The 26,194-nt window shown below is 35.2% G+C and overlaps 1 protein-coding gene across 5 annotated transcripts in view; it reads left to right on the top strand.

Annotated features, from left to right (window-relative positions):
• Window positions 1-23,515, top strand: part of GRIA4 (glutamate ionotropic receptor AMPA type subunit 4) — a 484,847-nt gene extending 461,332 nt beyond the window's left edge. For 2 of the 5 annotated variants that reach the window (XM_069079653.1, XM_069079654.1), the window contains 3 exons: window positions 12,016-12,130; window positions 14,844-14,978; window positions 22,373-23,515. In XM_069079653.1, coding sequence (XP_068935754.1) covers window positions 12,016-12,130; window positions 14,844-14,978; window positions 22,373-22,537 — 415 coding nt within the window. In that variant the 3' untranslated portion in view covers window positions 22,538-23,515. Of the gene's footprint in view, window positions 1-7,859; window positions 7,975-12,015; window positions 12,131-14,843; window positions 14,979-22,372 lie in introns of all 5 variants that reach the window. The other 3 variants (XM_069079656.1, XM_069079657.1, XM_069079659.1) reach the window with 2 other exon arrangements.
• The last annotated feature ends 2,679 nt before the right edge of the window (window positions 23,516-26,194 follow it).

Genomic DNA, 26,194 nt, shown 5'->3' with positions numbered 1-26,194 from the left:
GAAGAGCACTGGATTTGGAGACAAAGGGCTAGGTCTGAATCCCAGATGCCACATTAATACCTGTGTGACCCTAAGAAAATCACAACCGCTCAGAACCTAAATTAGCTCATTTACAAAATGAAAGGGTTGAACTATAGGGTACCTTCTACCTCTAAATCTATACTTGATATCCCAGCATCTAGAACATTTGTATACATCCATGCAGCAGCTTACCCAGAGCAGTATTCCAGGCTAGAAGGTATGGCTTCTCCTCCTGATTTTAAGCAACCTCCCTAGTACAGGCAGACAAGATTTAGAAAATGTGCGCTTACCTACTAGATTTGTGCTTCTCCCCAAGCAGAAGCAGTGTTTTGCAGGTATTAGTGGTTGCAAAACAGGCTTGGTCCTCCAGAGAGTTCTTATAGCTTTGATATACAAGGCAGCAGCAATCAAATCAATCAATTATTGAGAGTGCCAACTAAGTGTATTTACATTTATATTTATATGTATATGTGTTTATAATATTTGTTTATTTGAATTGAGTTGAAAAATCAAAAATGGATTTTAAAGCAAGGACTTTAGGATGTTACAATGAAGCCTGAAACTAAACCAGTGGCCTTTTGAAGCTGGAGCTCCTAATGCCCAAACAAGTCTCCAGAATGTAAGTGGACTTCAGCCTATAAATAAAAATAAATTTGGTAGGCAAAGGGAAGGAAACAAAGCAATTCCTAATACCTCCCCACTGGCAGCCCAAATTGAATGTTCCACTTAAAGCACTTAAAGTTAGACTTACCCACAGGGAGAGCATCAATTATTTCCATTTATTTGAGAGGGTGATTTTAAAACTTATTTGATTTGGCTGAGACAATCAGTTATTCAGAGATGTACCCTCCCCTTCCCACTCTGTCCCCAGAACACAACATTAGACTGTTGATGATTTCTGTATCTTAGTCTTAAAAAAAGTTTCCTATAACAAAAGATTTGTTTTCTCCTTTGGACCTGCTAGGTGATAAGCATTTCCCATTTCTGAAATAAGTTATGAAACTGTAAGAAACAGAAGTTGTACAACTATATGGGGATTTTACAGGAATGGAGTGGAAAAAAACATTTGTCCCTCTGAACATTCAGATATTCAGGTTCCTCCCAGCATCCCCTGTCCTACAGACCAGCATGCTGACTACCTTTAAATATGAATCATAATCAGTCCTTCAGTGCAAGCACCTCAATAGAACCCATTTACTCAAGTAGGAATTAACAATGCAAATATAGAGGAAAATATAACCTAAAAGCAGCAGAAAATTAGTATAGCATTTATTCACCTTTTACAATCAATCCCCCTTGACACAGTGGGATTATGGAACAAATAAAAAAGCATATAGAAATCACAGACTTAATTGCTTATGCACCATACAGAGACCCAAGTAAAGAGACTAAATCCATCTTTAATAAAAAGGTTTTTAATTATCTTTATTTTAATTCTTTTCCATCCCCAGTTTAATCTGAGTTTAGTTCTTCCCATCAAAAAGCAAATCTCCCCCCTCTTTTTGTGTCTGAACTACTGATCATTCCTCAGAATTAGTTTTACCCCCATTAGGTATATATTACCTGTAGTATTGTTGCTATATAAACTAAATTAAGGAAGGCCTTAATTTCTTTTCCACCAGCTACATCCAAATGGCTACAGAGGAATTTAGACCCAATCCCAGCTTTCTGAATGGTGTCTCAAAAGCCACTGAGGCAGATAAAGGCATGCGCTTGTCTGTTGGAAGGAATAATTTGGGAGGGAAAGTAATAGCAAAGCTTTAAGCTAAATTGAAAACTTAGTGGAGCATTGATCGTGCTGAGAACTAGTTACTACTTTTCTGGTTAAATGCGAATAAAAGACTAGAACTGTGAACTGAACTGTTTATCTTGAGGGTTGAGTAGACTACTGATTTTTGCTTTTTATCATTTAAAAGGGTAATGCCTATAGTATTTTTATTTGCTTTTCCATGTTCTCCTGGTTGTTATCAATAGTTATCTTTCTTACTTAGATATCCATGGACTTTATATAAAGTGAAGATTATCTTGGGCACTCAGCTTCTATGGTATCTTGCTGACCACACATCTTTTGAGAGTGAAGAAGTCTTGGGTGTACATACTGGCTGGGTGACCAAAGATAAGTCATTTGGTCTCTCAGTGCCTCAGGCTATTCTTAAAGACAAGTTATGGTTCAGACAAAAAGCTCTGCCATAAATTTTCCACACTGATTAGATCACAGGTTTAGAGTAAAACAAAACTTAAAAAAAAAATTTAAACAGCTAAAAGAAAATAGGATACCTCTGCTCCTCCCTCCTAATTAATCTGACTTTTCTGAAATAAGCAACAGCTTAACTGAAAAAAAAAGCATTTTTTACAATACTTCTATCAATACCAATAGTACAACAACCATCTAAATAGCTTTAAATTGAGTGTAGTATAGGGTCAAGGTCATCACTAATTAAATAGATAGCATGTTTTTACTGCATACATCTTTCCAGGTAATACTTATGTTTGTTTCACAGTGATTCCAGACTTCTATTAAATTGCCATGGCTCAACAGCCTACTGAAAGCACTTATTCCCTCATATCATAAGACCTTGGAATTTTAGTTAGCTGTCAGAAAGCTATGAGAAATAGGTTCTTACTAGAATAATATAAGAAAGACTTGATCACCTTTTTAAAATTCCTAAGTAAATCTAAAAAGAAAAAGCCCCGGGGCGGCTACGTGGTGCAGTGAGTAAAGCGCAGGCCCCGGAGTCAGGAAGCCCCAAGTTCAGTTCCGGACTTAACACCCACACACACACACACAAAAAAAAACTAGCCGTATAACCTTGGGCAAGTTACTTAACCCCAATTGCCCTTCAAAAGGCAAAAAAAAAAAAAAAAGAAAAAAAAAAGCTCCTGAGAATTTCCTAGGACGTCTTAGATTAAGGACTTGTATAATTCTGTCACCCTAATTTGGGAGATCAAAGGCCTTGTTTTATTATGTATGGATAGATATATACTCATATATTAAAATGTAAACTATTTAGTAGAAGACAGACTGATTCTAAACCATGTTGAAGTGGATGCAGCCAAAGGCAAGAAAAATATGTGATGTGTGAAAAAGTACACCTCCTTTCCTTTTCTGCTTTTGAAAGGTATAGCAATTTCCTGAAGCTGATCTTTTAATTCTTTATGAAAAGACCCATAATTTGGTCTAATATTTGAATAGGCCTCCCTCCTAGACCAACTAATTACTAAACTTTTCATCATCCTGTTGTGACAAACTCTTCACCTTCAATAAATAAGATATCTTTAAAAAAAAAAACTTCATGACTAAAGCTCCTCTACTCTGCAAAAGTGGGATAACAAACCACAATGCCAGGTTTAGTGCTCTGTGCCTCTGATTCATACACATAGTAAGAAAATGCAGCCAATAGTGACACTGTTATGAGGCAGGGAAGATGTATTCTAATTTGTATGACGTGTCTTTGATCCTATCAAATATTAAAAGTTTACTTCCTTTTTGTAAGGAAAAGAGGGGAGGTACATATTTTATCTAGTACATAAGAAGGAATCTCCAGCACTATTTGGCATACATCTTAAACATTTTAGTAGCTGGTATTTTAGTAGCTGGTATATTTTGTAGAAAGTCTGATGAATAGAGCACTAGGTTAAAACTAAAGAAACTTTATGCACAATTTACCGTATTACCTTCAGCAAGCCATTAGCCCTTTTTATGCTTCACTTTCTCAACCTCTCCTATAGAAATGAAATGTAACTTTTTCTCTCTGTCTCTGTCTCTCCATTTCTGTGTGTCTCTGTCTCTCTCTGTGTCTCTGTCTCTCTGTATTTCTTTTTTTTATTTTTTATTTTTTTGCTTTTTGGAGGGGGGAAGTCAGGGCAATTGGGGTTAAGTGACTTGCCAAAGGGCACACGACTAGTGTTAAATGTCTGAGACCAAATTTGAACTCAGGTTCTCCTGACTTCAGGGCCAGTGCTCTATTCACTGTACCACCTAGCTGCCCCCTTTCTATATTTCTGTGTGTCTCTATCTCTGTCTCTGTCTGTCTTTCTCTCTGTCTGTCTCACACACAAACACATACGCACACACATACACACACTTGCCTCATTTTATGGTTGTGAGAATTAATAACCAGTAAGCAAATACTTATTAAGCACTTACTATATACTAGGCACTGATAAAATTATAAATACTTTGAGTCAGAGAAATATGTATCATTTGATCCATACAGGAAAAAATCATGAAGAAAACATAATAGTATCCTGCCATATGAAAATATAACAATAATAATTGCTCACATTTATATTGCCCTTATATCTATCCTTTGTAGCAATTAGACTTTTAAAATGCCCAAATGATAAAGCAACATCAAACCATAATTCCACAAACTCAGTGGCACCCTCTGTATAGACACAATTCCAGATGGAAGTTCATAATGGCCTTTCTAATGCTGGGAAAAACAGTAGCTCTGTTGTCTTGAGCTTTTGAAAGATGGGAAGAAATACTGGTTGAGTACCTTGGCTAACTTCAGTGACAGAAACTGTCCCCCTCCTGTATCGCTATTTAAATGGCCTGTATTTATAGCTTGCATTGTTGCTCTCGCCTCATTCACTGCTGGCCAGTACTTTTAACCTAACACAGCCGCTTGAGGGAAATAACTTTTTGTAGCCTTTAAGCTCTTTTTGGTGATTCTTGTTATGACATGTAGGTAATATGTTCTATAAAAATAGGAAGATTGTCATGATCCAAATACTTTATATCACAGTCCATAAAAGCAACCCAGACCTAAATATGAAGCATACAAAAAGAGACCTTTGGAATGAAATTAATTTTCAATAAGAGGACTCCATCTTTTTGTCATCGATATCACTTCACCTCAATAGTGAAACTAAGCAATCAGTGAGGTAGTCTTTTTGTTTTGGTTTTGTTTGAAGTCAAGCAAGCTTTCAAAATTGGGGAAATTGGAAAGGTATCAGTGATGAGATGGTTTGCACTAAACACCATCAAGTAAGTGCAGTGGTTGCTGCCAGTTGCTATAAGGATAAGCCTGTAATCTTTCTAAGATAAGCACATCATAGTAGTTAATGATGAACTGGGTAATGGTTTATTTCCCTATGTTAACTTGTACAATGTGAACTGAGTAATAGAAATAGCAGTGTGAAACTAAACCATTTTTACATGGCCTAATAGATGTAAGAAAGACAATATCTGAGAGCTTAATTTTCAAACAATTACCTTGATTGAAAGCATCTTTTCCTTCTCCATTCCTTTATTTTTTTTTCATTTTCTTTTATTTTGCTGTGAAACCGTCTATGGATATGGCTAATAACCCTGTTAAATAACCCTCTCATAAGATGACTTTACTTTCATAAAAGGATTTCTCCTAAAGAATATATAAAATAATTACAAGCCCATCCACTATTAAATTTTTTAATATACTATGTCTAATCTTAAAGCAAAATGTCATACTTTAAAACTTTTCTTTCTAAGGATTAAATGTCACAAAGAGATAACTCTCAGGTAATTTAAAACAAATTTTCTAATATTTATGCATAATAATAAACTAAATAACTCCATTCTCTCCCCAAGAGAGATTTTGTTTTGTTTTTTAAATAGCTAGTACAATAGCTGTTCCTACACCTCAATCTGATTCTTCTTGCTGAGAAGTGTTTAGAAAAGGACCATTGGTGCTTTGCTCCAGGGCTATAAATTTAGAGGACACTAAAAGTGCTTCTGGTCCTTAGGTGGCATAGAAATAATAGAACTTAAATCCTAGTTAGCAAGAATAATTAGTTAAAATTAGTAGACTGGCACTAGCTCTTCCACTGTTCCACTCTGTCCCACCGGTAACCTCATGCTCAGTCAAAGGTCTTTGAGCTGCTTGCCCTGCATGTGATTTCTAGCAGTTGTCCTGAGCACAACTATTTCTAATTTGATTGTGTTTTCTAGTGACCACAATGATACGCTAGTATTATTCACTTTTGAGAAGCCCACTTAACTCTTTAAGGGCTCTCATATAAGACAGATATAAGTAAACTCAATTCTTCTAATTTGTACTGTGTAAATGTTGCCACAGGGGCTAAAGGGGTGCCTCTGAAAGTGAACATTTTAAACTGAAAAGATATTGGCAAACCAGGTGCATCCAGTCAATGTAACAGAAATATATAACTACTTAAAATATTAAAAACAAATTTTTTAGAAAAAATTTAAATAATCCATCTAATAAAATACATAAATCAATTTATTAAATTGATATTTACAAATATAATAGAAATATTGTTTGAACACAAGTTTTAACCACACTTAGATTGTATAACCTTTTCAATTCCTGTGGAATTTGTCAGCACTCAATATTTATTGAATTATCATAAAACCAAGAGAGGCAGCGTGGAGTTCATGAAGAAGAATTGGAGTCAAAAAGACCAGGGTTCAAGTCCTACCTCTAACAGATACTACGTGACTATGGACAAGTCATTTAACCTCTCAGTGTCCTAGACAAATTCTCTAAGACTAAGTTACAGATGAGTTATAGATCTGCATTAGTAAAGGAAGTTTCTCCAATGGGAGTTCTCTACACCAATAAAATAAGAGATCTGGCAGATTGGGACAGCTAGCAGCACAGTGAGTATAGCACTGGCCCTGGAATCAGGAGGAATTGAGTTCAAGTATGGCCTAAGACACTTGACACTTACTAGCTATGTGACCTTGGGCAAGTCACTTAACCCCAATTGATTTACATCCCCCCCCCCCGCCAAAAAAAAATCAGAGATCTGGCTGAAAAACAACAGAGCCAGATATTTCCAAGGTTGAAACTACTCTCTTGTTTTAAGTGAAATTTCATTAAATGAGCCCCTTAGTGACCTAAAAGACTTCATTAAATGAGTCCCTGGTGGCCTAAAAGACTTCTTTCTAATGACTCTAATTTAAAACCAGGATACTTAGAAAAATAAGACCCACTAAACATTTTTCATTAAGGTATATGACAGTATAATAGAAGAATTTAAAAAATATTTTCACTCACCTACTTAGTGGGGGGGAGGGGTTTTGTTTGTTTTTGGTTTTGCTTTTTAGATATAGTCATTAGTCTTCTAGAGAAAATTTAAGACATCTCTATCCATTGTGACTGTTGTCTTATAGAGATAAATCTGGAGAAAACCTACTCGGGGCATGTGTTCTATACAAGGTGTAGATTCAAATGAAGGCATGACTTCCTGAGGTTTAATTGCTTAGTTAAAAGAACTAAAATGAATACCTTATCCTCTTTTCTAAATAGCAGGCAATGACTTTTAGGTCTGACTTCCTCTCTACCTCCATCAATACCTACAAAGCTGATCCAGAGCGTAGACCTACAAATCTTACCTCCCCACTCCCACCCCTCCCACAGAAACTCTGTGCTCAATTTAACTGTGTGGTATGGAGGGTAGACAAGAAATCAGTACTTAAAAAATTTGCTAGCATTCTCCTTCAGGGAATAAAATGCAACCTGAAACAATATTTACCTACCTTTAAATGCTCACCTTCTGCAAGAGTCCAAAACATAATCTCTTAAATCCTAGTTTATCAGTGTTTTGCCAAAGCTTCCATCTAATTGGTCATCAGCACAAACTATTTGTCTTATGGAAGAGCTATAAAAAAAAAGAGCTACCAAATATCATAGGCATATTTATCACATCTGAAAATAAGCAAAATAATCCAGACTTCTTATTTGGATTGCAGTGGAGGGGGTTGTAATATGGTAATGAGAGGTTTATTTACCGTGTGGGAGAAGCTTATAAAAGAGCTTAAATCCTCATTCCTTCTAACATCTTAACAGCTGTGCAGTTTCTTACAAAATATGTTTTATCGTTTCAAGAAATGCTGTTAACCTCGCAGTTTTAAAACTGAATGAACAAGGCCTCTTGGACAAATTGAAAAACAAATGGTGGTACGACAAAGGAGAATGTGGCAGCGGGGGAGGTGACTCCAAGGTTAGCCTCAATGTCACCAAAGCGGGTAAACAGTATGTAAAGTAATTGGTGCATCTGCTGGGGTCCTTCCTTCTGGCCTGAGACTAGTGATGCCTACCAGGACTGCTGGTAAAGGCTCTTCATGTACTATAGTACGCAATTACTGTCAAAGCAAAAATATTCGCATCTGTTGTCAATTTCAGAAATTAATGCAACTTAAGTGGAATTTTTCATTCCATCACCCAGTCACTTTGGTTTTCAGGACACTGGATAAGAAGCCAAAGGCAGTCTTTAGCCAAATTATATCACATAGGAGTGTAGGTGTGTACAGTATAGAGAAGAGAAACTAAGAGCACACAATGGATTCTAAAGGGCTTACTTTCAAGCATTTGGATATATGGATTAGAAAAGAGTAGGAAGTATGACTTTTTTGAGAAACTTGGTACAGGGATAAGAAAGAGCAGAGAGAGAATGTCAGGTCTTTTTTCCTCCTTACCATTACAGGGTCAGAAATCTTTTCAATGATGGAACAAGGACTCCAAAGATGGGTAGACAAGGAGGGGTTGAGATTTACATCTTTATAGGAAGTACCCCATTCATAAGATCACAGATCCATTGACCTGTTGGAGCCAAGACCCTACTAACCCCTAAGACCTCATTGGGCTACCTTTCAGCAAGTCAGTAATTGAACAGGTTCCAATTATAGTTATATAAAGGAATAGAAATTAGTGTATGTTAACTAAAAACTGTGTCTTCTCTTAAAATAGAATCAAGGTCACTTTAGTCTACTATCACTGAATATCTACTTTTGTTTTTTTCTTTCTCAATGATTCTCTATAAAAATAAGGGCAACTGTTTTGTTTTTACTTCATATCTTTTAATTCCAGTATATTCCTATGACCTTTTTGCCCCCTAAGCAATGCTTGAGGGAAAAAAGGGAAAATGTATACAGAAGATAGAAAATATCTTTGAGTATACTAAGAACCACATTTCAGTATGTCTTGTAAGGTTAGATATGTAGGTACAGTGCAGTGTAATACTGTTAAGGGAACCTGTATGCACACATGGGTTACACACAGATACTAACTAGATGGTTGTTCTCAAGTAGTTTGTAAGTAAAATGAAAGTTGAAGCATGAGCTTTAAAATTATGTCTTTGTTATAAAACCATTTGTTCTTTCTGGTAATACTTTCTTTTATTCCAGTATCCAAGACACAAAACTTAATATTATTATTATCTGCCCATAAAAACAAGCCTCCTGCTTTGCAGGTTTGTGGTTGGAGTTTTGAAGTAAGACTTCAGGCCAACTCTAGGTGATGACTCTTGGTTTTAAACAGACCCTTTGAATCTGCTTACAGAGTCATGCTTCTGACTGGGAAATGCATGTAGTCTCAGGAGAACTCATAAAGATATGAGTACTATCTTGGAAAACTAGAAATGTCAGCTTCTCCCAACCCAGTTTGGTATCCCTAGCCAGCCACAAATCATATAATATGAGAGTCTGATGATCCCTAAGAGATCATTTAATCCAACCCCCTTTTCTAACAGAGGAGAAAGATGAGGTCCAGAGTGGTGAATGTGTAATTCAGTTCAGCACCTTCCAATCTATTCTTTTTCTCCCAAGAGAGTTGAGAGAGGAAAAGAAGGGGAAAAAAATAAATGATTATGTTGTCCACACCTCCTCCATTCCTCTAGTTCTGTGGAGATATTCTGTGAGAGAGTATAAAGGAGAAAGAGAAAGGAGGAATAAGAGGTATAAAGCAGAATTCATAGATTTCTCTATTTGTGGGAGTCTCTAGAAGAGAGAAGGATAAAACAAGGAGAAAGGAAAATCAATAAGATACCATTACTTAGATGTTCTCTCAAAGACTAATTGCCTAATTTGATATTTCCTCTATAATATATACATATATATTTAAGATTACTTCAAAAAATATCTAAATTAATAATATTACTATGTAGACATGTAAAAATATATACTATGCCATCACCAGAGCATTTGCCAATGGAGTATTTACTACCATTCAAAAATGTTTGTTGACATATGACTATTTTTATGAGCATCATAAGGTAATCTAGAGCCAGTCTTGATGGATAAAGTTCCCAAAGCTAACTAACAATGAAATGTCTCCTTTCGTTTTCTACTAGGGCTTCATTACTTTAACTGGGGAAAACCACACAAATGTTTAAGTTTAAAAGAAATTAAGGATCCATAGACATGTTTTGAATCAAAAAACATCAGATTTTTATCTTTATGAGAAACAAAGCTCCAATCATTCAAAAAATGAAAAAAAGTTTATATTAGTTAACTATATTACATATTACAACTACAAACTTTGCATGGTATGTTAAAATGACAAAAATAGTTATTTCAAATCTTCAAATTAAAAAGAAAACTTTTAAAATACATTTATTAATAAAAAGTTATTGAATGGTTAAAAATGCAGGATATAATGGGTAGTCCTTGAAAAGATACCTTTCTCCTCTTTCCCCAATCACTCTCCATCTGAAAACTATATCAATCTGAGACAGGTTCTATGAAGGATACAAAAATGAATGAAACAGGCCCTATGCTCAAAAATTTGCTATCTAATTTGCCACTAACAATTAAGGAATAAATGACAAATTCTCTGAGTCTTAGTAAATGACAAACTAATCACAATATCTGGGTTTGAATTCTTTTCAGTCTACTTAAGTGGACTCAATTGTGCCTCAGTTTCCTAATCTGTAAAATGAGTTTGACTAGATAATATTTAAAGTATAATCTGCCTAGTGAAGCATGATGGATCTCTCCTTATAGCTACTGTCAGAAACACCCACTGGAATATATGCTATGTATCTCATAGAATATTACTAAGAAAAATAATCTGATGGTCTAGTCTATCCTATCCAGTTATTTAATGGAAAATGAGACTGAAGGTCAGAGTAACAACCTAGAAAGCCCAGGTCTTTTAGGTCCCAGGTCAGTGCTCTTTCTATTACAGCACACTGTCCTTTTGCCTACACAGAATGAGTTAAATAAACAGATAGCAACTAGAGGAAAAAATTCTATTTCTCTAGAAAACAGGTATACAGACACAAGTACATTCTTTAAGATAAAAAATCCCCAACACTAGTGAATAGCTTCTCTTCTTTGCCCTTCCCAACAATACTTGATGTTAATGGAAGCAAAGAAAGTGACTGAAGAGATTAAACTTTCTAATGAAGGGAAGTTTCTTAAAGAAGTCAAAAATCCTGGATACCCCTCATACACAATCTAGGGATCTGGTACACTGAAGCATTTTTCATTATATTACAAGAACTTCACTATATAGTTATAGTAACTTAATTATATGAATATGTTGGAATTAAATTAGGTTTAGATTTATGTTAAGGAAATTATTTCTGTCAAATATTACCATCAGAATGGAAGATTATAAAGATGTGTTATTCTAGCAGAGCTCAATGATTTCCACTTTAAAATAATATTGGTTAATTATCTTTTGCATTTTAGACATGAGTGATCTTTTCTCAACAAAGCCCAAGTCACGTTTCCCTTGGCAAGGTGTTATATATGAATAGTAGTGATATGAATACGATAGCAGATATTAGGGACATGCTTTGTGGCATAAAGTAAAATCCTATCATCATCGTAACTGAAGACAGGAAATGAAATAGGCTATAGGCAGCTTCTACAAAGTCAATCTGTTGACATATACACTTTTATAAATTCTGAAAAGAAAAAATAAATGAGTTTATGGGGTAAGCTGGTTAAATTTTACATTGAGACAAAATTCTGAATATTTTCTGAATAGAAAGAACTATCTAAAGCCAATAGTTTTGGGTTCACAGTAATTGCATACCTTTTATTTACCAATCTTCCCTAGCAGTATGTGCCTGTTACCTAAAGCGATGGAGCAGGCCCCAGTCATATGTCTGTTTCTAAACCTGGGCCTATAGTACAAGACATAGCACCCACTGTGGCCTCTGCTCTGTCACTTTACCATGCGATTCTAATGTAGTTTTACTTGAATAACATAAAATAACATATATAATGTTATTTATGTTATTTTCCACGTGAAGAACTCCTGTAAACCTTGCCGTTTTGAAACTCAGTGAGGCAGGCGTCTTAGACAAGCTGAAAAACAAATGGTGGTACGATAAAGGTGAATGTGGACCCAAGGACTCTGGAAGCAAGGTTAGTCACTGCAGCTCGGGACCTCCTCTTGTGTTCACCCAACACTAAAGGGAGCCATGGTCAAACCTAGATGGAAACTAAGCAATGAGCATTCCTCTTCCTAGCACAGCCCCACCCATTGAAATCAACTGCATTAACTTTTAAAAATGGGGTCTGGCTTTTAAAAAAATGCAACCCACTTAATCTCCTAATGTTAAGGCTTTTAAAAAATAAACTTCACTAAAGGCAGAAAAGATCCATTGGGATTTCATTTAATGTTAGTGTTCTCCAGCTTAATATACCACTGGTAAAAAGTAGAATGGATTTTATTTTATTTTGTTCCATTTGCTTTGGGCTTCAAGAGCCCAAGACTTCATCAACTCAGGAGCTCCTACTGAATTTACAAAACAAGAAATGGCATGGTTACCTTTAGCCAGTGGGAATAAAGAAAATTTTACATTAAAATGTTCATCCAGAAGGATTCAATAATGCTGATTCCCCAAATTGGCAAAGGTTCCATTTTAATTTAAAGAGGCACTATTACATTTATGTCCCATCAAGTGAAAGTATGGAAGTTCCAAGACTCTAAATGCTCCCACTAAATTATGCAGTGTTTCCAAGTCATAAAATCTCTGATAAATGAAATTTGGTTTTGGAAAATGGAAAAACCTGGGCTGGCTAGGTGGCACAGTGAATAGAGCACAGGCCCTGGAGTCAGGGGAACCTGAGTTCAAATCCAGCCTCAAACACTTAACATTAGCCATGTGATATTCAGCAAGTCACAATCCCAATTGCCCTTCCTCCCCGCCTCCAAAAAGTTTTTTTTTAAAAGGAAAATGACAAAACCTATAGTTCTGATTCTGTTTGATACAGATGAAATTAATGCTTACATATATATATATATATATACATATATATATATATTTCAAGGTAACAGGAAATATACATATAAATTATAGATATGGGTTTTTTTATCAAGCTTTCTGATTTTATAGGTATGGAGAACTCATTCTATTCCAACTTTGATACAGATGGCAACTCCCACATAACTCAGTCTTTATTAAAGAGTTGCATATGGCATGTGATAGGTTAAACGAATGGTCCATAGTCACACAAATGATACATTTCGGTTGTGGGACTTTATCTACTCTGTCATGTTGCTTTATATATAGATAAAGCATAGACACATATATGTGTGGTTCCTGTGTATTTGAACATGTGTGTTTATTGGCAATTATCTATTCTTCTGGAAAGGAAGGAAAGAGCACTTAACGTTTGATATGAGGCATATAACCTTAGGGCAATTATTGTGAATGGAACTTCACAAAGGTGAAGGAGGAATCAGACAAAGTTCTGAATTAATCATTTCTTATTAGACTATCAGATTCTTCAGAGAGATTTCCCCACCTCTTGGCCACAATAGCATTGGTCTTTCAACCAGAATAGAATGAGAGCCATCTTTGAGATAGCAAAGTTTCTTTAACCTCTCTAAAACAGACAATTGATGTCTATGCCATGACATGCCTTAGCAGAGATGAAGTTCCTTACAGAACAGAATCCTTGTAAATTCATACTAATTTACCAGGACTACTCTAGTAATATAGAACAAATAGTGCATCTTTAAATTAAATTACCAATAGTGCTATTCATGTTTTCCAGTATCTTAATTCTGAGAAAATAATAATAAGAGGCCATTGTTTAGGCCACTAACTCTCTTCAAATGCTTCATACATTTGTGGGGTTATATGGTATCATGCATATATTACCTCATGAATGTATTTCCAATTGTAGAAAAAGTTTTCATGATGAGAAAATCTGAGGTTAAGTTCTTTGGACATCTTAATGTCCCCATTGAATAAAAATCATGTGCTTGGCTATTTCAGAATGTTTTACAATAAGGTGCATGCCCTACAACACTGTATAATTTAAAAATATCCCAGTAAAAATGAAAATAAGATCATTTAAAAATATTCATAGCTGTGCTAAGACATGAATAATTTCATTGCTGAAATACTTTTGTAGAATAAATCTACCTATCCATGGCCAATATAGCATATATCTGTCACATCAGTGTAATATATATATATATATGAAGAAATATGTCCTTTTGGTACTTTCCTTACTAGTTAAAGGGACTTCCCTATACAGAATGGCCTTAAAAATGATTAAATAGCCTGTCACTGTGTTTGCACATGATTATTCAAACAATAACCATGAAAAACCTAAATGACTGGTGTTAAGAACCTTAGTTACTTAATAAAGGGTGGGATGGGAGGGGGAGGAGCACAATGATTCCCCCAGTAAAATGGCAGTTGTTAAAAATGTGCTCATAATATTTACACAGTCAAAGCAACCCACCATCCATGTAACAAACTTTTAAATAAGTCATTTTCACACTTGTTGCCTACCTCTGATATTCTATTTGAATTTTTCTTATCTATTGATATGGGACAGTGAAGTGGTTTTAATTACCTGTTTCATAATGTTAATATCCCATAGCTATCATCAAATCCAATTACATCCCAAATATGCAGGCAATCAAAGTAATCTTGCTTGGGATGAAATCTCCATAATTGCCTTTATTTTAAAACCCATCAGCCCAAAAATCCATATTAAAATCCTTCTGACATAAAGGTTGTGCATATCTATACTTGCTGCCTGAATGCCACGTTGTTCTTACTGCTCTGGAAAGGCCACATCTCCGTCACTAACTGAAGCGATTCTCTCTCCCCAGGACAAGACGAGTGCCTTGAGCCTGAGCAACGTAGCTGGAGTCTTCTACATTCTGGTTGGCGGCTTGGGCTTGGCCATGCTGGTGGCTTTGATAGAGTTCTGTTACAAGTCCAGGGCAGAGGCAAAGCGAATGAAGGTGGCAAAGAGTGCACAGACTTTTAACCCAACTTCCTCGCAGAATACCCAGAATTTAGCCACTTATAGAGAAGGTTACAACGTATATGGAACCGAAAGTGTTAAAATTTAGGGGTAGGACTTAGGGCCAACTACAGTGAGTGGGTGATGCATCCTGTAAATGCAGTGTCGTGACCTGTCTGTCCAGTGGTGGTAATGCTTGCTTCTAATTAGAGCTTTCTATTTTTTGGAAACCAGTGCAAAGTGGTTCAGTTTCTTTGGCTGCAGATGTACGGTACACTCTTCTGTGTTGTTCATAGACATCTGCATTGCAAGGGTCAAACAAACAAACTAAAAGAACTTTGATGCTGTGAATCAATCCAAAGAGTCCTGCTACATGAAATTCAAGTTAATGCAAAAAAGAAACCTTTAGTTTAAAGGTCTAGCACCTAGGCAGTCATTTTCCTATTTCTAGCTAAGGTCATTTTTGTTTCAAAGAGCTCCCTTTCTGTATTGCATAATTAAGTTACCAGGGACCAGATATTGTTTCATCATTATGTAAGTTCATAGATCTAGAACTGGAAGTTAGCTTAGAGGACATTCAGTATAACCCTTTCATTTTCAGATTAGGAAACAGCGGCCCAGGAATATTAAATAATTTGCCCAAGATCACATAGGTAGTATGTGTTAGAGGTAGGATCCAGGGCCAGAACTTTAGCAGCTGTAGGTGAATCCTAGTGATGATTGACACTTTTTTTGGTTTAATTCTGCTTTCAAGTTTAAACTCTTGTTAAAGTAAGTGAGAATTTCAGGTTTACTAGAAATAGAACTGAAGGTACATTTGAGATTTTAGCTCTGTAAGAGGGATCCAACAGAAGTTAGATATTCTTATGAATGGCAGCAAATCAAATTAATTTTTTAAAAGGCACCTGTTTTGCAAGTCCAGATCAATTATAGAGAGTGTAGACTATCTACAATAAATAGTGGTAAGCAATCTGTAAGACCTAGCTATAATTCTATAAAGCAGTTGTAATTTCCCTCATTCATTAATCTTGAGGAAACTGAGGATCAGAGGAATGATTTGTCCAAGGAGGTGGAAATTACTTTCAGAAGCCTAAAATCCATTCCTTTTTTTCCTATTATCAGATTTATTTTAGATTAAGCTTTGAGGAAATTTGTCCTAAATTCCTGTCCAAAGCCCATTTTAAAAATAGCATATTAAATGATTAATTAGGAGTGTTTTTTTCTGACATTGCAAATTGATGCATTGGGAAAGGCTCTGATGTTGGGAAAGATTGAAAGGAAAAAGAAAAGGAGATGGCAGAGGATGGGATGGACAGATAGGATCATGGAAACAAAGAACATGAACTTGGACAGATTTTGAAAGATAATGTAGGATAGAAGTGACTGGCATGCATTCGTCCATAAGGTGACGAAGAGTCGGACAAAACTGAACAACTGAACAATAACAACAAATCAAAACCTCATATAATTTTCAATAGGAATGGTAAATAAGCTCCAAGGTTATACAAGAAAAATTTGCACTGAAGTTTGGTATTGACTCCTAGAAGACTGAAATGAAGAAAAAGCAACTTGAAACTCTTCTAAATGGTAGTATTTTCTTTCTTTTAAAAAAAATCCTCCTTTTTTGCAGTTATCCTATTGATTTTTATCTAGAATTCAGAAGGGCAATAACTGAATCCTGCAGAGTGTAGTTTATCATAAAGGAAGTCATTCTCCCAATTTTGCAAAGAAGAATTATACCAGGAAGAGTAGACTGTCACATTCCACCCAGACTGCTAAAATTGTTCCAATAGCTTTGGGCAATTCATCCACCTGCTGGACCCCAAACCAAAGAGATGACAAGTTGGTGGGCATTCACTCATCATATTGTTTCCAGAGACATTCAGCATTTCCACAGGCTAGCAAGCAGCCTGTCATCAATTTCCAGAGCTGAATGTTCAGAAAATATTATGTGTGGAATTTTATCATTTATTTTGTAAAAGCTCTTTTGCCACTGCATCAAAAATATAGCTTTCTTGGCATGGAAAGATCATTCTAATCATCTGCAGAAACTAAAAATAGATAAATAAGACACTAGAAGAATTTCACCTATGACCCTACCCCCAAATAAATAAATAAAAGTATAACTTGCAAATTCTAGTCCATTAAAAATATTATTAAGATGTTTCAGAATAGATATGGCATCAATACTTCCTTTTACAATATTAATATGAAAAGAATATTTTAGGCTGACTACAAAACATTGTAGTTATGTATGTAGCAGACTACATAACATCCTATATAAATCCTCTTGTCTCTGAGGTTTGTACATTTAAAATAACAAATTTCAGAGGAAAATATAGCATTGATATTCTTGTATTCTTTTAAGTCTTGGAAGTTTTCAGGGTACAAGCTAGATAACAAAAGCCTTCATAAGAAGTAGTTCCTTACTGCAGTCATGTACCAAATTTTACATTTTTTTCTAAATCTTAATTAGCCTTGAAGCTCCTCAGTGCTCTTGAAGTTTTCAAAATTATGCAAAAGATCTGTTATTCTAAGACTATTACCCCCATATTAATAAGGCTTTTGAAAACTGAATGTTATAAAGCAAGAAAGAATGGCTACATTCAACTGTCCATTGTATAAAAGGTCAAAACCAAGGGTAACCAGAGAAATCTAACCCAACCCAGAGTTTATAGTGACTTAAGATGAAATATTCCCCTTTGATAAGCTCCATACAAGCACAAAACAAAATAGAAAATTGGGCTTATTGATGCTAGGAGATGCAGGAATTTTGAAGTAACAGAAATGAGTAATAATTGGGAAGAGGCACAGAAAGTTATTAAAGGTATATTCAAAACAAGAGTAGGTATGTTGGGTCACTTGAACTTTTACCTTGGTTAACAACGTATTTGTCTCTGACAATACTCCTTCTATCTCTCAGTGCAGTGATTCAACAGTAAAGTACTTTTGTGACCGTGTAATTGCATCTATATTGTAATTTCTCCACAAAGGATTATAAGGAAAGAAAACAGACTATTGATAAAAATATGAAAAATTTGCTTCACCTAAAATCTTCAGAACATTCTTTGGTTTTTTCCTTAATGTTAAGTTGAAGGAATAAATATATTTTTCAAATGCTGAAAGTAGTGACATAATTTAGCTGGTCATGTAATTTAACAAATAATATCCAGTTTAATATATATAAACATGCTTTCAATTATCTTATGTTACTCCTTGCCACAAAAGCCCAAATTTTTAATACTAGTACTCTCCTTGGTGATGCTAGATTGCTACAAATCATAAAGTATCCTGATCTCCATAAGAATAGAAATTTAGGATGACTAAAAGGGCAATGGGACACTATGTGGAATGTGTATATATAAGGTACTTCATATTGCCAATGGAGAATTGACATGTCATTGGAGTGGTATAGAAGATGTCATCCAGAATATGTACATCTATAAGAGGAGAGGAGCTTGACTTGTAGAATGACATAACATATGCATAACCCAAGGACTTCATATTACCTATAACTTGTTGAGAAGAATCAAAGACAGGACTCCGACATGATGATCAGTCAAAAGCAAGAACATGGACAAGAATCACACAGAAGGAGAAAGTCTGGAAGTCCTTATAAAGGAAAGTGGAAATCTTTGAAATTATGGATCCACCTAAGAAGTAAATATGCCAAGAAGCATCTAAAAAAATCTGTTTTGTTGGACAAAATTTAGTGAACAGTCAAATATTCTGACCATTTCCATCCAGCAATATTGCACATCTCTAGGTCGAGAAATCACATGTTGGATGAATATCCGGGAACCTTATCCAGGGCTGTGGGTAGGCACAATCTGACTCCTGTACTTGGGCAGGCCCAAAAATCCCAGGACTCTTCAGGATACTACATTAGGACAAAAAGAGACAGAAAAAGGAGCCAAGGGAATCCAGAGTCATCCCAAAGTGTATTCTCTGGGGAATCAGTGACAATAGCTAATACTTAAATACAACCCTGTGAGTTAGTTGTAATTTTCCTCATTCATGATTGTCGAGGAAACTGAGAATCAGAGAAATGACTTATCCAAGATTATATCAAATGAAAAAGATGATGTTTATAAAATATGTCAGTGAGTTTAGCCATGGAATGATGCACATATAGAATATTTGAAATGGAGAAACGTAGTGATCAGAAAAAAATAGAGATCAGAGGAATATATAAAAGTAATTGCTGAAATTTTACATAAATGTTTCAAGGTTTAGGAAGTACTCGACATGTATAATTTCCTTTGATCCTCACAACAACTCTTTGAAGTACGTACTCTAATGCCTATTTTAAAAAGGAAGAAAATGAGACATAGAGAAGTGGAATGACTTGCCCATGTCCACACAACTTGTGAGTATTAACAGCAGGCTTCAGACCTAGCTGTTTCCTAACCCCAAGTCCAGCTCACTTTCCTTAAATCTGTGGTTCTTGAAGGAGCATTATAGATCATGTTGTCCAAATACTTCATTTTAGAGATGGGAATTGAGACCCAGAAAGGTTAAGGGACTTGTCCAAGACCACACAGGTGATAGGACTGACATGTGAGGTCATCTGATTCCCAAATCACTGATGTTTCTACTAATGCACATGCTCACTCCCAAACCCTATCATTTTACAAATGAGAAAGCCAAGGAACAGAAAGAGAAACTGAGTTTGCCAATGTCATATAGCAAGCAAATCCAGGATGTATTGACCTCTAACATCACATAGTTACTCCTTAAAGATCTATGCCCCTCCAAAAAATATCGCATCAATAGTAATTGAATGCTGAAAGAGAACTCACAGATCATCTAATATAGATATAATATATATACATACACACACAGAGATAACACAAAGTATCAATCCTGCTTACCATGTTCCCAATACTTCTGCTTGAAGATCTGCAATAACAGGGACCCCACTGTCTATTAAAGCATGCCATCCTATTTTTTGTACTAAAATCATTCTTAGGAAGTGTTCCTTTTTACTGAATTCAAACCTCTCTCCCTAAAACTTCTAATCACTCATCATATCCCTGCCTTTTATTTTTTCCAGTTTTTTAAACATTTTTATTTAAACTTTTGAGTATCAAATTTTATCCTTCCCTCTCTCCACTCTTCCCTCCTTGAGACATTAAACAATCAGATCTAGGTTATACATGTGTAGTTATGTAAAACATTTCCATATTAGTCATTTTGTACAGGAAGATTTTGATAAAAGAAAGAAATGAAAGAAAAAAAAGTGAAAATAGCATGCTTCAGTCTATATTCACTCAATATCAGTTCTTTCCCTGGAGGCAGATAGTATGCTTCATCACAAGTTCTTTGGGATTGTCTTGGAAGATTGTATAGCTAAGTCATTCACAATTTTTCATCAAACAATATTGCTGTTACTGTGTACAACATTCTCCTGGTTCTGTTCAATTCACTATACTGAATTAATTCATGTAAGTATTTCCAGGTTTTTTCTGAAAGCATCCTGCTTATCATTTTTTATAGAACAATAATGTTCCATTACAATCATATACCACAACTTGTTTAGTCATTCCCCAATTGATGAGACCTGCCTTTTATAACCAAGTAGGACTGGTCATCTATACAACACTCCTCCAAATATATGAAGATAGATACCATATCTCACTAAATCTCTTCTCTGGTCTAAAAACTTCCAATTCCTTAATGATAGTTATATGACACACTGCAGACTTTGGGAAATAGGATTACACCAGGACATGGGCTGGAAATTGACAAATTAAGAGCTCATTTTCACTTCCTTTCTTCAACCTTATCCACTGTTCTATTCCTCCTCCATGTATGGAGTCTCAGCTTTTTCATTTACATTGAGAGAGTAGTTCACCTAGGCCAAAGTTATCTATGTGTTTATTGCATTCATTTAGAGTATAATTTATCAATTTTTTGTCTGCTTTAAAAAAGCACATGCCTAGTATATATTTTCCAACTATGGCCATGGCATTTTCCTCCCCAAAGCACTAATTCCACAGGAACTAGGTGAAGATCTCCAAAAAGATGAGCAATACTGCTCTCTTTCTTCATACTTTTTGTTACCCTTATTAACCATAGTTAGCAATTACCCAGTCAGTCAGGGTCACTTTTCCATTTCCAACAGTACTCAGTTGGAGTACTCAGCTCAAGCTGACTTTAAGTCATTTGGGGGCAAAATGTGTGAAACTGACTATATTTCTTACCTGTACTCTGCCACTAACAACCTATGGAAAGGTCACTTTACTTTTCTGGGGCTCAGTTTTATTACAAGTAAAATGATAAGTTGGAACAAATGATCTCTAAGGTCCTGTCTACTTATAAAAGGCTTATAGTTTAATAGCTTCAGTATTCATACAAAGTAAGAACAGGCTGAAGGATTTCCTGAAGAAATTGGCAAACCCAGAAACAATAGAAAAATAAAGTTTCTCCTTTACACTGAAATGAGTCAAATGATTGACTGTATATTCTCTCCCTGTTAACTTGCCTCTTTTAGAAATTAACATTCAAACTCAGGTCCTAGAAAGAATAAAAAGATCTCAGTAAGAATTAAAAAAATATATATTTTCATAATAGCACTGCCTGCTTTTCCTATTATACTTTTTTTTTCCTGTGCTGCCTGCTATAGCAAGAAATTTTGTGGCAAAGATACTAGAAGAGGAATTCAGAGGTCTGCCCTACAATAGTCAGTGTGGGAAAGTGTCCTTACTGATGATCTTTAGTGCACATTGATATATCCTCTCTTAATATGTGTCCTCTAAAAATGCTCTTTAAAAATTTATACCTAAATGTCCATACTAAGCATGTAGTCAGCTGTATGTCAGTACTTGTACTGTTTGGGTCATGTCACTAAGTGGTGTGAATGAATGGAGGTGTTTGTGCAGAGGTATGTTTAGTTAAAACAGTACTTGGCATTAGTTGCAGCTATATATAGGCAATATAGACAGTTGATCACATTTTTTAAAGAAAAAATTTTCTATTTAAAAACTTACACAGTTAAGAAAGGACAAGGTGTTATATACATGTATACATATGTGTATATATATATACATATAAAATATTTAAAACTAAGTTCAACTTAATCTTGATTAAGGTAGGCTATTCAGCATAAAGTGGCTTAGGTTAAGGATTCTATCCTCACTTTTAAGTAAATCCTTGTTTTGCATTTGCCTTAAACTTAATTGTTTTTCTAAAATTTCTATCATCACAATCTCTAAATTGACTTCTTTCCAATGTAACTGTGTTTTTTATATGCAGTTCTTATAAAATCAAAAGCATATGAAAATGCAGATGTCTAAATATTAACATTTTGGTGTTTGCTGTATCACATTCTGCCAATAGAATAGAAATATTGTAACACTTTTTTCCCTGTTTCCTTTCCATGCAACCTAGCTGACCTTTTCTGAAGCCATAAGAAACAAAGCCAGATTATCCATCACAGGGAGTGTCGGAGAAAATGGCCGTGTATTGACTCCTGACTGCCCAAAAGCTGTACACTCTGGAACTGCAATTAGACAAAGTTCAGGATTGGCTGTAATTGCATCGGACCTACCATAAAAACCAAAAAAATAATTGAGTGCCTTAATTAAAACTGTGTTGGTGACTGATGGAAACACAGCACAGCCTGTCACGACATGGGAGTGTCATTGATGAACTCCGAAATTTGGCTGAGAACGGGAAGTACGTCCAAATGCGCCAGACATCATCAGCAACAATGTGTGCATGAGCTCAGCTCGGAAACCCAAACTCAGATTTTATATCAGGAAAATTCATAATTTAGATTTTTGGGGGGTGGGAGGGGGGGAGCTGGGACGGGTGTATTAACAGCAACAAATTTCACTGGAGTGGACTTAAACTAATAAGACTTGCCAATTAGCGCATTAAACTGTGAAGGACTTGCTCAGAAAGGACAACACTTTTACCTTGGACTTCGCAGAGAGGGATTAAATAGCTATAGAGGTCAACGAACATGCTAACCTGTGTCTCCTGAACATCCATGTATTCAAGGAAGAATATCCAGCTGTGGAAATGTGTCACAAAACTGTGATGAGAAATTAATAAACAAACATGTAAATCCTGTGAAAAGTAAAAGAAATTATTTACATTTCCTTTGAGGAAAAAGAGGAATATTGAAACATGCTTGCTTTTTAACTGATGTAAATTCGGTAGAGGACAACACAATTCTTTTTTCTAACCATCTTAGGGAGCAATTCATTGCAATAATTGATATAAATGGCATCACTGTAATAAAATTCAGAGACTTTTTTTTTTATAAAAGTTGTTGGCCATCTTCTTGTTTGCTGTTATCTTCATTCTGTTACATACCAGTGTCCCACAGATCACATCTGTCTAAGTAGGAGAAACAAAACAAAAAGAAAAAAAAATGTTGACGTTACATCATCAGTCTGCAGTGTAGAATCAAAAGAGACTACGGGTCACTCATGCTACCAATATTATTTATAATCTTGTTCTGTGTACAAAATTGTGGTTTTTGTACCCAACAAAAAGAATAAAACAACAACCGTTCTTATAATACCTACAGAGCCTGGATTTGTTTTCCAAATATTTTGAAAGTCATCTGGGGGAAAAATGTAAAAGAGCAAGAACAAAAGAAAGGAGGAGGTGCTGACTGGGGAATTTGTGAGTAGAGTGGAGTCGATTCTTAGCCAGAGAACCGGTATCAATTAGTGAACAAATCGTTAGAGGTGTAGTCATCAATAATGGATCTTTATGCCATGAACACGAAAACAAGGTTCACTTAACTGTGGTTTTGCTCTATAAAACCTCACTTGTATTTGCTCTATAAAACCTCACTGCCTATTTAATTCACACAAAATTAATAAGACAACTATTCAGTCTACAACAGAGATTCATGTGCCCAAATGCAATACACACAAACACACACACACAATTGTATTTGTGTAAAAGCTTGTTGCATTATATACATATTCTTTTTCAAATTGCTTGTGTTTTTTTTTTCTTGAGAAAAAAAAGTAGTACATTTTGTTAAAAAGCAGAGATCATAATAATGTCAGCCATGAAGTCACATGTAAATTCTCTATTGATCCCAGGAGAAGGTTAAAAGCTAGTTTGCTAGAAACTCAACATAGCAACTCTGCTTCTGATTGTATAGAAACTAGTCATGGACAAAGGTGAGCCCATCTTTTTTTCCATCTTGAGTTTCTAATGAGAGAGAATGGGATATGGTCATGAAGTGGATAAAAGAGATCTTGCCCTTTCTTTTCCACATTATTTCCACAATATTGTAAACAAATATTACAAGACAAGAGAATATGAACAAAAGTCTAACAAAACACAAAATCCTATGGAATCTCAAGAGATTGTGAAACAATAAGAAATTAGAGAATGGTTTGAAAGAGAAATTGAATCCGTAAAAGAAGAAATTAGCCATCTAGGAAAAAGTGAAAAAGTTTAAAATATTTGGAATAAAAAATATGTCAAGGAGGGAAAACTGGCAAAACAGAAGCAAAGAGCAATGATATTAAAAGAAGATACAATCTCTATACAAACCAAAAGCACTGATTTCACAGACAGAATTCACAGAAAAAATGTAAAGACATATCTTCCAGAAAAACATTACAAATAAAAATAATGAATTACATGATGCTAGAAATAATAAAACTGCCTAAAACTTCTCAACATAAAAGCAAAGCAACAATAAAAAGAACCACAAATGGCATTCAGGGGAAAAAAAACATATTCATGTTTCAAACTCCAAGACACATAGTAGCTAAATTTAATAATGCCTATAATATACAACAAATTCTGCCAGAGGCCAAAAGACCTTCAAATGTAAAGGAAATTAAATTCAAATTACATGAGATTATTCTATATCCAGTAGAAACTGCAGAATTGAATGGAATATTATGTTATAAAAAGCAAAGGAGCTCAAGTTGCAACCCCAAAAGTTATACCTGGCAACCCTGAGCTTAATCAATGAAATTAATATGCTAAAAAAAATAAATAAATGTTCAACAAAAGAGAAGGCCTTGAAATATTTTTCTTCAAAATAAATATGAACAGAAATTGTACTTGCAACCAACCCAAACAAAAGAACAAAAGAAATGCAAGTAAGTACAATTATCAAGGAAAGAATAAGTAATGAAATATATTACTAATATTAAAAGTTATTTTTAATAGGGATCATTAAGAAAGGGAAAAAATCACATAGAAACATAAAAATGTAAGCAGAAAAAGAAACATATGAGGAATGAAGATAGAAATCCAGAACTGGTGCCATTAAATAAACTGTATGACTTCCCTAAAGGTAAAATCAAGATATTTTGTTGTACAAAATTAAAGAGTGGGAAGGAGAAAAAAATGGAAAGAAAGACATTAAGGACAAAGGAGAATGGATGATGGACCTTTTGCAAGCCTATTTGTGAACAGTGAAATGATGATGACTCCTCTTTGCGAGAAGAGGGGCTACATGAGAATGAAAAGACGGCATAAGAACGGGATTAAAATTGGAGTAGCAAGAGGAATACTCAATCCAGTGACATAAAGGGTCTCACAGAAGTTTACTTTGACAGGAGAAGTATATGTCTGCAATGGTATATAGGTACCTTACAATAGGTTTGATTGGGGTGAGGGGAGGTGGTTGTGCAATGAGATATCACTATCTCTAAGAGCATTTTAATATTCCATGGTTAATATCCTTCCCCGGGAGAAAAGAACTATGAACTACTAGGAGAAGTTAATATCCAAAAAGGGGAAGTTGGACTTGACATGGACCTAAAAATGAGATGCCATGGCCAGTGGGAATGGGAAAGACAAAGATAGCATTGGACCCCAAAATTTGGAACATAATTTTTACAATAGGACACTATTTCTGTCTATAGTACTTCCCTCATGAACTCATACTTTGTTTTGGAGGGGGGAAGGCAGGGTAATTGGGATTAAGTGACTTGACCAAGGTCATACAGCTAGTAAGTATCAAGTGTCTGAGGCTGAATTTGAACTCACATTCTCCTGATACCCTATTCACTGGTACCCTATTCACTCACCACCTAGCTGCCCCATGAACTCATACTTCTAAGAGGTAGTGGGGCAAGATCTATAAAAACAGTAACAGATAATGATGAAAGAAGGAACTCAAACTTGGTGCTTCAGAAATTTTAACTTCATGAGAAACGTAAAGATGGAATCCATTAAAGATTGAATTAATATGGAGTGGCTAGGTGGCACAGTGAA

The sequence above is a fragment of the Petaurus breviceps genome, unplaced genomic scaffold (genome assembly GCF_028583685.1).
Source record: "Petaurus breviceps papuanus isolate PSGF00001 unplaced genomic scaffold, PetGlider_PUasm1.0 91133, whole genome shotgun sequence".
In the NCBI taxonomy this organism is placed as follows: Eukaryota; Metazoa; Chordata; class Mammalia; order Diprotodontia; family Petauridae; genus Petaurus; species Petaurus breviceps.
The sequence above is the reverse complement of the archived record's forward strand: the minus strand, read 5'-3'. Positions and strand labels throughout refer to the sequence as shown.